We start from the raw sequence: 15,935 nt of genomic DNA on the forward strand, positions 1-15,935 counted from the left end.
TAGGGGAAGGTTTCCACACCCATATAAAGGGTGGTTTGTTCTCCTCCCCAACCAATATGGGACATCACAATTCACCCCCCTTCGGGGCCCAGCGTCCTTACTGGCACACCGCCTCATGTCTACCCCCTTCGAATAACAACGAGAAGGCTGACACATCGTCTGGTGTCTGCCTCTGATACCATTTGTAACAACCCAAATCCAAACCCCAAAAAGGACAATATCTGCCAGCGATGGATCTAGGTTGTTACATTGGGTTCCCACATCGATTAGAGAAGGGAACGAGTGCCAGTGAGAATGTTAGGTCTCGAAAGGGTGTGGAAACCTATCCCTAGTACAGTGGATTAAAAAGTATCTCAATGAAGATAAAATATGTACTTTTCTTTTCAGTAGCTCAAATAAAAAGTATCTGAATGAAGACAAAACATGTTAAATTGGTTCGGCACGTAACATATTTATGTTTCGGAGATGCAATAAAAGATCGAGTTCTTCAATATTAAAATAAAAAAGATTCCTTTTAAAAATAAAAATAAAAATCAAGCTAAAAAACATATTCATCGGAGTACGATGATGTCAGCTTTATTGTCTCCAACCTAAATGAAGAGAGAGAGAAGACATAGACAACTGGTGAAGCGCGTAAAACCATCTAGCTAGCTAAGCTATAGAACCACTCTGTTAAAATCGTACGGAATTTCCCCATATTTATTTATTTATTTATTTATTATTATTATATTCCAACATTTTCTTCACTTAACCTAAACCTAATCCAATTATTTCCCTTAATTATATGCATTAATCATAATCTTCTTTGGATTATTTCCCATAATTAAATAAATCTAATATTTCATTATCCCGATATTTATTAGACATTATTATTTTTCGGTACGTAAATAACTTTAAAAAACGACAACCCAAATTTCATGATCAGATCCAACCACATCGACCAAACCATCCCCATATTATTGGAAAAAAAAGTAAAAAAAAAAAAATTAATTGCCATAATTTGATGAAAAAAAAAACATTTTTTTTTTGTACGATATGTTTGAGAATAAAAGAAAATGCTGCTTCTAAATCTGTATGTCCCTAATAATCGTTCCATACAGATTTTACATGCTCAATTGTTTGAGATTTCTCGAACAATATCTCGAGCGATAATTCCAAAACCACCTAATAAATTCACAATCTAAAGAAGAAAAAAGACGGGTTCATTCGGTTTGGTTCGACTCGATCGATCGGAGTAGAGACTGAAAAACCTTCTCGTCGCACGGGATAGTGAGACCCATATGGTGACTAAACCCGAACTCTTCCTCAGCCAATTGGAGAAGAATCTGAAACTCCGGCGTCGACAGAAACGTCACCGGCACAATGTACCGGCTTCTATTCTCACCCACGTACACCACAAAATGGCCTTTGGGAACATCCACCGGGATATCTCCGCCGCCAGCGCCGCCGCATTGGTGAGACTTTTTATTTCTCAAACTGGAACAGCGCTTCATAATTTGCTTGACCACCGCCGCCTGTGACAGTCTGCTGGTCACCGCCATTGGATTAAGCTCTGAAAAAGAGAGATGAAAATGAAGTTATTATTGGTTGTGATTTCGTGGAGGAATGGGGAGTGGTATTTATGGGCGATGTGGTTTAACAAAATCATGTGGGGTTGTGAAGGAGGCAAAGGACAGGCCATATGTGTACGATGGTGGGGACCACTTATAAAATAAAATAAAATAAAATAAAAAATTAATTAATATTATCGCTACGACCAACACGTATTCCTTTATCATTCTTTTTCTTGTTTTATTATTTGTGTTACAACCTACAACTTTGTTTTATTATTTCTTACATTATTATATATATGATTTATGATTTTATTATATGGTTCCTTTTTGTATTCATTTGTATGCTTCAATTTTATTTTTATTGAATTAAAAATATTAATATGATTTTCAATTTTATTTTGAATTTGATAGAGTTAGTATTAATGTTCGTAGTTTAAATTTATTCATAAAATATATGAGAGGTCATATGACTCCAAAATCCAACCAATTTGAAAGTTGGGTTGGGTTGGGTTTCTTTTTTCGGTTCAGATTGGGTTAGAATCCAAAGTCCTGAAAATAAGGTTAGGATTCAACCCGAGCCGATCAGACCCAACTCAATTTTGACACAATATCTACCACTCAGAAGTGTGAATAAATCTGAAAATATTATTACTCTAGTAAACAATATAAGAATGAAAAATAGAATTGGGATCGAATGTTTAATATTCATAACGCTTAAATACGATAATAGCTACCAACTAATACCTACGAAGATATAAACTAATTTAATCTTTACAATAAAATAAAATATATTACTAATCAAAAAAATATTAACGGGATATCTAAGATATATTTCATAACTAATATATTCTCCAAATATTAATTATTAGTATATCTATTCAAACTTGGCATGAAATTCTTACAAATTTTATTTTTTAAAAAATTTGTAAAATTATAATAAAAATTAAAAATATTTAAATTTTGTTATGTTTTCACTCATAAATGTTTCGTATTTAAATAATAAGATTTTAGTTATTAATATAATATGTATTATATATATTTTTTAATTTAAAAAAATGCTGAGTCAGCCGTATATCCTAATAAAATGGGTGTATTTTTTAATTCTTTTTTAAATTATTGGTAAATTAAAAAATATATATATATATATATATATATATATATATATTTTTTTTTTTTTTTTTTGTAGAAAGTGTTATCCAATTTCTATTTGTTCCTCATTTAATTAGCAAAATCCTATATTTTTATTAAATTCCACAATTGTCCCTACAAATATTTAATTAATTTAAAAATTATATTAAATATATATCATCCGACTCATGTCCACGACAAATTTATCAAAACTTTGAGGACAAAATTCCAAATTTTAAATCTTAAGACACTACAAATAAATATATTGTTGCATGCAAAATAATAGCCCCTACAAATTTTGTTATTTGCACAACTGGCTACAACTATTACAGAATATAACATTCGACCCCTCACTAATTCTCTAATAAAAATTTGGCCCCTACTTATTATTTTGATGAACCCAATAATAATAAATAAAAATGATGAACTTGCAATAAAGTGAGGAAATTTAATAGGGTATGTTGCCCTTAGTAAGGACACTTGGGGACCCCTCTTATCATGGATTCACCCTTCCAAGTTTTCCCTCTCTTCAACCCCTTGTCCTTTCCCAATCTCCTAGGCTTTGAAGCGTTGGTAATTATTGCACGTTCGTTATTTCGTAATATCATACTCATTGTCTTCCTTTTATAGTTCGGTCGAGGATTCAAAATCTGGGTTTAGCATTTGATGGCCCCGATATTTCCCTGCGACATGGTCACGTTACCTGACTATCTCCATAAACTAACACGAGTCTTTTCAGGATGTTTTGTCCTCACTCAAATGCCACTTGATGGTTCGATCGAGGATTCAAAATCTGGGTTTAGCATTTGATGGCCCCGACATTACCCTGTCTTCCCTACGACATGGTCACGCTACCTGACTATCTCCATAAACTAACACGAGCCTTTTCAGGATGTTTTGTCCGCACTCACATGCCACTTGATGGTTCGGTCGAGGATTCAAAATCTGGGTTTAGCATTTGATGGCCAAGACATTACCCTGTCTTCCCTACGACATGGTCACGCTACCTGACTATCTCCATAAACTAACACGAGCCTTTTCAGGATGTTTTGTCCGCACTCACATGCCACTTGATGGTTCGGTCGAGGATTCAAAATCTGGGTTTAGCATTTGATGGCCCAGACATTACCCTGTCTTCCCTACGACATGATCACGCTACCTGACTATCTCCATAAAATAACACGAGCCTTTTCAGGATGTTTTGTCTTCACTCACATGCCACTTGATGGCCCGACATAACCATGCTGACTATCTCCACAGATCAACACGAGTCTTTCCAGGACGTACTTAACCATGAAGTTCCTCTAATTGAGTCACCAGAAAGGAAGTGGCACATTGTTGGTATAGATAGTAATTTTCATATCATGTCACGGTTTATGTTTAGTATTTTGAGGTAAACCAACTCAATTCAATAAATGACCCGATCAACCCAAACCAACTCAACTCAAATATTTTATGGTTAGGTTCATTGTTCGATCCAACCTAACCCAACCCATGAACACCGGTTCTATTTAGTATCTAACCTTCGAATTAAAGGCTTTCACTTGACCTATGTTATCGACACTATCAACTAAATACTCGAAATGATATGTACGTTCATCTTCTTGACTAATCAAAATATTATATTCTCGACTCCCGAGAACTTACCAAAGATTTTACATACATATGAAACATTTTAAACTTCCGAGATTTAAATGAAGTAAACCCAATACTCGAAATTTGTAATTAATTTATTCGATCGAAAATGGAGAATTTGGAATATTCTCAAAGAGGGTACAACGAAAGAGAGTGTTCATGTTTCATGCTCACAAACCAATGAACATTATCCTCGACGTTGTCTCTTAATTAATTCTTCCATTTTCTTTGTTATGGGAAACTTTTTTACGTTCATGAATCTACGTCAATTCAAATGAATTAAATTAAAGATTAATTCTTTTTTTTCGATGCTAAATATAATGTTTTTATGTTCGAGATTTGGACTCGAGTTTAGAATTTGGATTCAGCACCTGGTTGCCCTAATATTCCTCTACGACATGACGAAATTACTTTCTTTTACTCGAGTGCTTCTAAGAGTGAAGATGTAACCGTCCAAGTCCACTACTAACCGATATTGTCCTCTTTATGTTTTCCCTTTCGGGCTTCCCGTCAAGGACTTTTAAACGGGTCTGCTAGAGAGAGGTTTCCACACTCTTATAAAGAATGTTTCATTATCCACTCCAACAAATGTGAGATCTCACAATCCACCCCCTTCGAGATCCAGCGTCTTTATTGGCACTCGCTTCCCTCTCCAATCAATGTGGATCTTACAATCCACCTCCCTCCCTCAGGGTCCAACGTCCTCGTTGTCACTTATTTCTCTCTCCAATCAATGTGGGATCTCAGAATATCCCTAATCACTCTTGTTTAGATGTGAGCTCGATTCATTTATGTCTCGAGTGTCACATGCCAACTAGCTTCCGTCTTGGTTTGTCCTCAAGCGACATCCTACCGGGAGAAACTCTGCTTTGATAACATCTATAACGCCCCATGTCTAAGAAAATTCAAGCTAAGCATACACTTTATTGATATACATAGTAATTTTTAATTATGTTAAATATTTTTACTCTAATATGGTCTCAGTTCATTATCAATTTATTATATATATATATAGAAAATGGAAGCTTCGAAGAAGCACGTGCAGGCAGCGAGGTCCCACCGCTGCTCACTCTCGCCATCCACTGAATAAAATGTCGCGGATATTTTGACTTTCTATATTTCATTATAATACAAATATATTTTCTTTAAAATTTAAAATAGTGATTATTTTAAATTTTGTGTCTGAATTTTTTTATTAAAAAAAATATTTCCATTTTTCTAATTAATATTAACATTAAAGTTAATTTATTAAATATTAAAGTTTTATTTTCTTACAGTAACACGAAATAATAAGGTATTTTGAGATTCTGTACATCGATGAATACCCATATGAAAGACATCCGAGAAAATTTTGATGTCCTCTTCATACACGAGTTTCTAAAGATTTTCGTGTCGACAAAATTACGTATTGACGTTTTTGCCCTTCGTTGTATTGTGTTACGAATGATCGAATTTTATCGTCGGAGTAAATAAAAAACAAAAAATAATATTGATAATTTTATATTATAAATAAAAAATAATAATTAAATCTAAATACAATGGGATGTGAACAAAATGAACCGCCAACCAAAATAAATGCCATGATGAACAAATTTCAATCATTTTTTTTTTAATTTGAAAAAAGAACTATAATTGAATTAATAATGTTATATTCTGAATTTAGTCAAATTATAATTCAAACTTAAACTAGTATGAATACCTTATCAGTTCAGGGTTTGACCACGTGCTTAAATTCAAACCTAACGAAATTAGGTTTCCTTCGCGGTGGTCTTGTTTGATGACGTGTCACTTTCTTATTGGATTAATTCTTTTAGATTTTTTTTATTATTAAAATCTTATTTGACTAATTTGTATTATGTATTGAATATAATAACAAGTTCATTAATTTCAATTTAAAAAATAAAACACTTTTTTTTGCATATAGTAATTATTTTTTAAATCTCCTCTGCTTCAAAATATATATATATATATATATATATTCATGAGATAAAATAGAAAATTTTAATTCGATGTAATTATATAGTGATGTGTAACATAAAAATGAGCTCGTAAAATTAAATTTATAATATAGTTTTGTCCTTACTATTACCGATAGTACTGTGTTTAAAAAAATTCTAAAAATACTTTTCGTTAATATTCTGTAGCTTCAGTTAGTATTATGGTTAAAAAAATATCTACGGGTTACTTGGTACCATCTTAAAAAATTTCAAAAATATTTTTAATATTATATATAAAAATGGTTATAAAAATTTTAAAAAATTATTATCATTAATATATGAATGAAAACAGTCGGATTATTTTTAAATTTTTTAATGTTATTTTTTGAAATTCTCTATGAAAAAATTATTATTATTTTGTAATTTTAAAAAATGGTTTGAATGATTAAAAAAAAGGAAAAAAAATTGAGTTTATGTAAAATGGGAGAATGGCATATAATTAATAATTGAAATGGAAGGAGGACAATTTGGTCACAGTGGCGTAAAGAAGGGCAGTTGATAAGGCGTGTAATGTGAAGGAGATTTATTATTGAAAGGACAGGAGAGGGCAGAAAGTCATATATACCCCACCCCTCAAAGATGGGCGGTGGACTTAAGATTATTATTATTTATTTATTTAAATTTTGAAAAATTGCGCGTTGCCTTTGCTGAACGACAAGTCGGATTCAACTGAGAATTGTCGACTTTGCCAGACTAGCCTACCCGCGTCCCTTGCTTTCTCTAAACTCCACCTCCCATGCACATAGTATTCCATTTTAGTATAAGTATGAATGAAATCTTTCCATTAATGAATTTAAATCTTGTTTAAGATTACGCTCGTAAAATGAAATGAACGGAATTGCGATCGGATGAAAATAATTTTATTATGAGCTACTATTAGTAGAAGCACGACAGAATCTAACGAGTAGAGAAGAGTTTGAGTCATGATCTATAGCGGTGTTCATATGATCCGACCCGAACGAACTATTAGGTTGGGTTAGATTTTTCAAAAACATAAAATTTTTTACATTTTTTTGTCGGGCCAGCTCGACCAACCTAACCCAACAGTACTCTACTTTTAAGGTTATTATGAAATTAAGAATATTTGAGGTATGTTCGTTGTATATTTGAATTTTATGAGATTTTATTTATTAATATAATGTGTATTTTAAATAAATATAATTTTTTTAAATAATTAAAAAGAAAAGGAATAACCTAACAACCCAATCCACGAATTCCACTAATACGTTCAATATACACGTTCACTTATCTAAAATCGCCTATTATTCACCTTTCATCAACTAACAATTAAACCGACTTCTTCGATTCACGTTAAATATTAGCCTCTTTACGGATCTTTGCAACATAGGTATGCGAAACCCTAGTAATGTATGTCATTAAGAGTGTACACGGGTCGGGTTATATCAGGTTGGATTGTGAACTCTATTTAGTTGTTCGAGTCATCAACTCAACTAACCCAGAATTTCAAATTGGTTCAAAAGATTTTTCCAGCTCAACCCACTTCGACCCGACCTGTGTACACCCTTAATGACATACATCATTAAGGTTTAGTATAACTATGCTACGAAGATCGGTAAATAGGTTTATATTTAACTTGAATTTAAGAAGTGGGTTCGATTGTTAGTTGAAGAAAGACGAATACTGAACGATTTTAGACGAGTAAACGTGTAGATCGATCGTATCGGTGGGTGTCGGGTTTGATAAAAATATTGGTTAATTTCACTTTACAGTTCACAAGAATTGTGAATGAGAAGGATGGGTGTGGATAGAAGAAAATGAGGGCATGTGCTTTCCTCAAAATGCATATATATATATATATATATATATATATATATATATATATATATTAAATAAATACAAATATAAAAATTTATAAATTAAACGTATAATTTAATTTTTTTAATTTTATTTTAAGAAGGCATAATGATTGTTTTTCGTTTCTCGAGGCGCAGAAAGTGCAAAGAGACAAAATTAGGGATTTTTTTAAATTTTATTAATATTTTAAATTTTAATAATAATTTTTAAAAATATTGTGTTCGTAATTAAAGAAAAATTGTATTTTAAAAGCATAATCATTGTTGGGAGTGGATGAGTCATTTTTTAATTGTATTTTAGGTATTGGGAGTATTTGATGGGGAATTTGTCACATGTGAGGGGAAACATGAATGAACGAACACGACCAGGTTGGCTCGTTTGAGGTTCGATAGACACGAGCGAGCTCTGTTATTACTTCTCGTATTCAAAATTCGAGTCAAGATTTGAAATGTGAAATTAGTACGTGATGGTCTCGACATTTTTCTGTGATATGATCAAGTTATTATTGATTAATAGATCATAAATTTGTGATGGAGTGTATATCGAACCAAAAAATTGGAACAACTTAACCCGAATCGTAAAGATTGGGTTGGGTTATTTTTCTGGAACTGAACTTATTCAATTTGGGATTCACGTTAATTGGATAGAGGTTCGATTTGTGTTAACGGTCAGCCATTGTACCGCTTAATATACACAATAGTACTTTAAAATTAGCCATTGCACCACTAATTTGAACAATTTGATAACCCAACTCAGTTCGAAAATAGAGGTTAGATTGGTTTGTGAAACAATTTCAGGTTATTTGAGTTACCAATTCAACAAACCCGAAATTTTGGGTTAGTTCAAAAAATTCCCTCAACATAACTCAATCGAATGTGCATGCACCCATAACTCGTGCAATACTCCGTATCACTAAAAATGATGAGACAGCTATATTCGGAACCCTATTCATAATATCTTTTATTGTCTTCAACAACTTAAAATGAGTCTTAAGTAGTGACAATTTCTTAAAATTTGACACGTTTTTTAAAATTTTACCTTGACAAATCGACATTATCATACAGGTCTAGGTATTTTTTTACGAACAATCTTGTAATCGCTCAACTAGTTATTATACTGAATAACGGTACCAAAATTTTCGATTTTGAATATCAAAATTGTTTGACTTTGACAAAATTAGAATTTTATTTTAATTATTAGGAAGGAAAAAAAAAAAGAAAATAAATTGACGGAGTATTTATTAAATAGGGTTAGAAGAAAATAAATAAAATGGAAGGCCCCATTTCGAAAGGACTTCACGGCCGTACCTTACCCGATGGTACGACATGACGAACCCAGTGGATGTTACGGCGACGTGTCGCTTTGGACAAGTCCGGCCTGCTCTTTGCACCCAATCTAGGGCACAGCATTTTATAAGTGGGCCCAAGCAGAGTTGGACCTCTTCTTCTAATGGGCTCGTTGGCCCAATTTACGCGTTTCTAGAAAGGGTAACTCTATGAATTGACTAAATTTAAATGATTTTTTTTTATTGAATAAGAATATTAATTAGAATTTATTAAAAATCTAAAATTCCATCACAAAATAGAGATCTAAAATTTATAGATTAATTTTAAAAAATCTCAAAATCAAAAAATCAATTTTTTTAATAATTAAAAATAAATAAACACCTAAATTCACATGAATATTTTTCTAAAATTATGAGATTTTATTTGTAGTGATTTCTTCCAATTTCCGGGTCTAAAAACTCGTGTTGAATTAGAAAATGACTCAATTCATGTGACCCGTGACTATTATAGTACTATCTTTTTCTATGATAGTACCATTTTCTTTTTACGCGATGTAACTGATCAATTGAATGAAGTCGATTGAATGAAGTTAGTGAATGTACTAGTGATAGTGTAGCAATGGTTGAAGGGGGGCCTATGCTAACACGAAATAGAGGGTCTTTTTTTTTTTTGGGTCGGGAGGGGGGGTGATCGTAGTCAGTTTCGGGTAATTCAAAATCATTTATCGAACTAGTCGGTTCTAACCAGGATCGTAGTCAGTTAATTAAAAAATCCTATCATCTCAAAAAATTCATCAAAAGAATATTCTGGTTGACACTAGAAATGAATGATTAATGGTGGCAGCAGCAGAGGCTCTGGCCTCATTCAAATCATCAAATGGTTATTTTGTGCATGCAAACATAAAAAACTAAAAAGGAAAACATTTGAACAAATTGCCAACTAAAGAGCTGAAATCTTGGGCATAAAGCATTCCCAACTACTCAAGACGAAGTACACATATCGATCCATTACGGTATTCTACTTTTAACTGCTGATTTCTCGATCGACTTTTGTTCTCTTGGCGCTAGGCATTTCGGGCGCGCTACTACTTCTTTGCTGAAATGCGGGGTCGTGCTGATACGCACAATTGGCTCCATGTCGACATCCTCTTGAGCTGTTGAAGTATATGCAAGGCTTCATTATCCTGAACTTCCCATCTCTTGATGGCTGGTTATTATGTAAGAAGTCCTGGTTTGTTCCTGATGGTTGGCTGTGACGGTTCCCGAATTGCTGTCGAGGGAAATCGTCTTGTCTCTCTCCTCCGTGTTGCTGAATCAAACTTTTATAGTAGTTCAAGTCCTTCATTGGAGGTCCAGTGGAAGGCAGGGAAGAAACTTGAACACCTCTTGAGGAAGGGTGAGCATTGGGGACAGGTCCTACAGTTGCCCCATTTGGTTGAGCGAAAAAAGGACCGCCCGATGCAGGCGCAACCGTGGCATTGGTTTCGGTCATATGCATATGTACAAGCGACGGGTCAGGAGATGATATTGGCTTTTGAGAGCTAGTGACAGTACCAGAATCCACAACCAGCTGCTCAATCATTTTTGGATTGTTAAGAATCTTAACAAGCAATTCACTGTCAATCGTGTTACCCATCTCATTGCTCTTCACAAGTGCACTGAGTGCCGCTGATGCAGCAGCAGCTACATCAGGTTCATTGCCCAGATCCATTCCAGCCATGGAACTCGCACTAGAAGTAGAAGACATATTCGGAAAAACATGTTGAGGTGTATACGTACCAGCTTGAACAGAAAGGGACTGTTGTGCACTCATAAGGACAGCACCAGGGCTTGCATAATCAGATGAGATTTCGGTTGATGCATCTTCATCTTCAACAGGAGTAATGGGAATCAAAGGTGTCTGACTGTCATCGACATCGGTACGTTCTGAATCAGCTGCTATGGAAGGGCTGTATGGAGCAAATCAAATGGTTTTTCAGTACAAAGAAAAACAAACAAACCAATGCGAAAACAGAAGTACACGGTGCAAAGGAAGTAATCAACTTAGGTGGGATCGCAGATGCTCGAGGATAAACCGCTTCGAGTACTCTCATTTCTCTCTGATTTTCAACCTCAATCTCTTGGCTTTCTTCACCAACAACCACTCGCCACGTCAAATTCAGCACAAACTACGGGAATAAACATTAAAAGGAAAAGAAAAAAAGAAACTGCCATGGGACAAAAAGCATGAATATCATGTTAAACTTGCAGAGCAATAGTTCTAGTTCAACATAAAATTGAAAACGGTATCACTATTTACCTTAGGTGGACATTTCCATTGATTTACAGGAATTTGTGAGAGCTTAATCTGCAACTGATTCTCAGGATGAGCTACTTCAAATCCGGGAGGCAAAATGTCATCAGAACCCGATCCGGTAGAATGCAAGAGCCATGACGTCTTTGCTTGAAGGTGATCTTGAGCACCCAATCCCACTTGGGAAGGAGAGTCTTCTGACAAGAACAATCTAACCTGCAAAGGAAAGATGCATTAGTTAACAGGGGAATTGTACAGCACACATCATCCTCTTAGCTCAGTTTTTCTTTGTTTCCTATTAGGGTTTATCAAATAGGATGGATTGGGGTCTTTTTTAATAGATTCCTCTTCTGAGATTTTGAGAGGGGATGCATGTTGATTTGAGTCTCTCTGATATGTGTCTTGCCATTCAAAACATTCAAACGAACGGAGCCAAATTAGACCCCGAACTAACGACCAAAAAATTGAATACATAAATAAATAACACGTCCCGTAAAAAAGAATAAGGCGTAATGAAGAATCACAAAAATTCCTAGAGTGAGGTTCCCTTAATGAGAGGTGCAGGTTACTCCTCAACAAACATGTGATTGGATGAACATATGGCTGAATACTTGTTAGTATAAAAAAAAGATATAGTTATAAAACTTTTAGTTCACTAATATAGACATTTCGATAAAATGTCGCGATGCTAGCCTAATATTATTATTTAACCCGGTTAAATATCATTTTGGTCTTTGTACCTTGAGCCTTGTTCCATTTTGTGTTCAACAATTACAAGGCAGTTGGATTGAACCGTAAACTTTTGGAATGATAATTGGTGTCTTATTCATGTTAAATACCATTTTTGGTCCTCGTACTTCGAATGTTCAAATTAGCCTTGTACTTTTAATACATCTTTAAATTAGTCTTTATTGTTAGTTGGCATCAATAATAATAATTTTCATGCAAGAAAATACCTAATATGAACATGTTTCTGGTCTTCCTTTCTGTTCTGTTCTTTTTTCTTTTTTTTCTTTTTTTCTTTTTTTTTTGTGGAAAAGCCAACAGAAAACTAGTAGTAGGGATTAATGTTAAGATTTATTAATAGAACAAGGGCTAATTAGAACATTCGAAAGTACAAAAACTAAAATGGAATAAGAACCAAAGTTCGGGGACCTAGTATTTTAACCTATTGTACATACACAAAAAGTATTGATGTAATTTAATTAATCTATAAAAATAACATTACATTTGTAATCCTATAATATGTTAGGGTAACGTTCGTTTTATAAAGCAAACTTAACATATTTCATAGTAAAACAAAAGAAAGCATTAAATGAATGTAATATGCTAGCATTCTTAAAAAGAACATTCCTATGTACACACATAAAAAACGACATATACAAAATATATATATGAACGACCCCTAACAAGCTAAATCTGACATATTCTCATAGAATTTAGGAATTTAATGGTATCATAACATTTAATTGTAGAAACACAAGAAGTGAGATATTAATAGGAACTAGAGAATTATAATGATAATGAATAAGAAAATACAAAAAGAGACCTAAGCAGTTAGAGGAACTCGGAACCTCCCTCCAGAATAAACTCGAGCCCAAACAACTCAAACTATTGGCTGCCTTCATCCCCTCCCACATGCTCTAGTTATAACCAATTCCTATGAGCAGTTTTTTTGGCTAATAACTAATATACTCTTTTTCTAGAAGAATGACTAATGTACTCTTAGTATTGTTTCGAAATGGTTTGTGAGACATGTACTTTGACAGCCTAGGAGTGAAACTACACAATCTAGCTTCACTGAAACGGCTGTCAAACAACATTGCTTTAGGTGAGCTTACTGACCATTCACACAGAACATACAGCTACTTAGCCGATGTGCGACTGGCTAATTAGCCACCGTAAATATTTCCTTAGTATACTAATAATATTTCTGAATTCTACCCTAATGGTATTCCTTCATCCTATAGTTAGAGGTGGGTGCAAGTTGGTACAAACGCTCATAAATATAAACATATATATATAATATATCGTATTCCTAAATGCTAACAGAAACGTACTCCCTACACAACTTCCCTACAGTACATACATGCTATTATGCAAGACTTAAAGCATTCCAACAAAAGAAAAATAGTAATTGTGCTATTTTACACATAAAAGATCGAGCAGCCTCAAGGAAACCAAGGCATTTATCTTCCAAGTATAGAATTGTACCCCCTTAGGTAGTATGAAGTGTAAGCCTTCATACAAATACAAAATCAGGGATACAAATAAAAAACTGTGTAATATAAAACATAATGAATGTACAAAAGAATTAAAAAGAATCTCATATCCATAAATTCACTTTTTAAACTCAAGATTCCAATGGTTATTCTCAACAATAGCATCACAGTGATAAAATGGAGAGACTTATTTCTTAATTTTATTCTTCAGATGTCTTTAGCCTTAGTGTTAAAAAGAAAACAATCGGCTATATAACATACATAAGTGGACTTCTACATTTTGAAGATAAGGCAGAACAATGAAATTATTCCTCAAGCTATTGCATGACTGCAAATACAATTTGTTCATATGAACGCAAAACCGCTCACGAACTTAAAAACTACCCTGCTTCAAAATGAGATTCAGAGCAGCTCTAGTGAAATTAAATTCGTGAAACAACTGGGCCTATATTTCCAACCCATTGATTGACATCATGTGGTTGATTTAATTTTAAACCCAACAAATTTGATAGAGAAAACTTTCCATTTAGTATATTCCCAGGATACTAAAAATTTGTGGCAAAACGAGAACCGAAGCCCTGAGAAATCAAAATATATAGGAAGCACAGATATAACCAGTGAGTAAAGCAGAACAACGAAACATAGGTTTAAAACACAAACGATTCTAGATAGAAATGAAGCTTAACCCAAAATTGCAACAATTACAATGAACGAAATTCACAAATCAAGGCGGCAGATGACTGTTTCGCAAAATTGATATTCGTATAATGAAATTAAGCCTAAATACGCCGGATTTAATCAGAGGAAATTAGATTATACCTGCCGGAGATTAAGATCTGAAGCCCATGAAACCCTTCTCCCTTTGTGCAATCTTCTCATATTTACAGGGTTAAGAGACGGAATATGATTGTGATCAGAACGAAAACCCTAGTTCTATTTCCTCGAATCCGGAAGGGCTATTTCTTCGAATCCGGAATCGATTTTCAAACTTTAAAAGGAGTAAAAGTCCTCATTTCAAAATCGAAACGTGTCGCGAATGAATCAAAGTGGAATTTGCAGAAGGGCGATCTAAATTTGCATGCAACTCTTAAACAAGACAGAAACAGAGAGATCGAAGAAAACCCTAGATCCTCTGGTTCAGGCTTTTCCGGCTACAGCCTCTGCATTTCCCTTCGGCTTTGTTTTCATATTTTTTTTAAGTAAAATTCTGTTTAATTTGGTTTATAGCAAATACTTGACTCTTGTTGAGATGGATTGGATTTAGTAAATTCATTATTTTATTTTGTTTTTTAATATTATAATTATTTCTTCTTTTTTTTTTTCTAAAATAATAAAAACAAATATTCATAATTTATTTTAAAAATATTTCAAAACTTTCAAAAATAAAAAAATAAAAAAATTATAATACCTTCAACTTTTAAAAAAAAAAAATCTAAAAAAGTACTGCTAAATTGTTAATATTTTGTTTAAAAAATACTATTTCTTCAAATTTTATAGAGTTTTGTTAATTTTCTTGTAACTTATTTTTAAAAAATTATATTTACGGTAGGTTAAAAAATACTCATAAAATTTATTATTCATGAATATTTTAAACATGATATTTTTTAAAGAAATTGTAAGATATTTTTGGGTAAACAATATTAAAGTGTAAAACATGGTTTAATATCTAAATATTTTTTAGTCAATATTTTAATAAAAATAAATCAATAGGAAAATAGTATTTACTTCTTACTCTATTTATAGATTTAGCTCTAAAATTTAGTTATTAAATTTTAATAATTAAATTTTAAATTTAGTTTCAATAAATTCATAAAATTATATTTTATATATTTTAATTTATCAAATACTTTATTCCCTTCAATTTTGTTATTCTAAAATTTTTAAATGGTTTAAATAAGTCTCAAATTTTTTATTTTGTAACATACATTTTTTTTAAATTTCACACATTTTAAATAAAAAATGAGTCTATTTAATCTCTCCTAATTATGCATTCAAAAAAAAAGAGTA

At 32.8% G+C, this 15,935-nt stretch overlaps 1 protein-coding gene and 1 pseudogene across 2 annotated transcripts; both read right to left on the bottom strand.

Moving 5' to 3' along the window:
- Positions 1-960: 960 nt before the first annotated feature.
- On the bottom strand, positions 961-1,585 carry LOC111799227 (auxin-responsive protein SAUR50 pseudogene; annotated as a pseudogene).
- An 8,618-nt stretch (positions 1,586-10,203) lies between these two features.
- LOC111798586 (zinc finger CCCH domain-containing protein 6) lies at positions 10,204-15,137 on the bottom strand. Of its 2 annotated transcripts, XM_023681829.2 has the most exons (5): positions 14,748-15,137; positions 11,713-11,922; positions 11,457-11,581; positions 11,193-11,362; positions 10,204-11,081 (listed from the first exon to the last, which is right to left on the bottom strand). In XM_023681829.2, exons 1-5 carry the CDS (start codon positions 14,805-14,807, stop codon positions 10,438-10,440), a joined length of 1,209 nt encoding a protein of 402 aa, XP_023537597.2. In that variant the 5' UTR covers positions 14,808-15,137; the 3' UTR covers positions 10,204-10,437. The 2 variants fall into 2 exon arrangements, with proteins under 2 accessions (XP_023537597.2, XP_023537596.2); XM_023681828.2 differs by having other exon boundaries at positions 10,204-11,362; positions 14,748-15,136.
- Between the last annotated feature and the right edge of the window lie 798 nt (positions 15,138-15,935).

The sequence above is a fragment of the Cucurbita pepo genome, chromosome 7 (genome assembly GCF_057944985.1).
Source record: "Cucurbita pepo subsp. pepo isolate OVF chromosome 7, ASM5794498v1, whole genome shotgun sequence".
NCBI classification, from domain to species: domain Eukaryota; kingdom Viridiplantae; phylum Streptophyta; class Magnoliopsida; order Cucurbitales; family Cucurbitaceae; genus Cucurbita; species Cucurbita pepo.

Bases quoted from the DNA above. Each gene is read 5' to 3' on its own strand.
- LOC111798586 (XM_023681828.2), bottom strand. From the start codon at position 14,807: ATGAGAAGATTGCACAAAGGGAGAAGGGTTTCATGGGCTTCAGATCTT. The intron at 11,923-14,747 runs GTATAATCTAAT...TTTCCTTTGCAG, and splicing joins CAGATCTTAATCTCCGGCAG to GTTAGATTGTTCTTGTCAGA. The intron at 11,582-11,712 runs GTAAATAGTGAT...TTATTCCCGTAG, and splicing joins AATGGAAATGTCCACCTAAG to TTTGTGCTGAATTTGACGTG.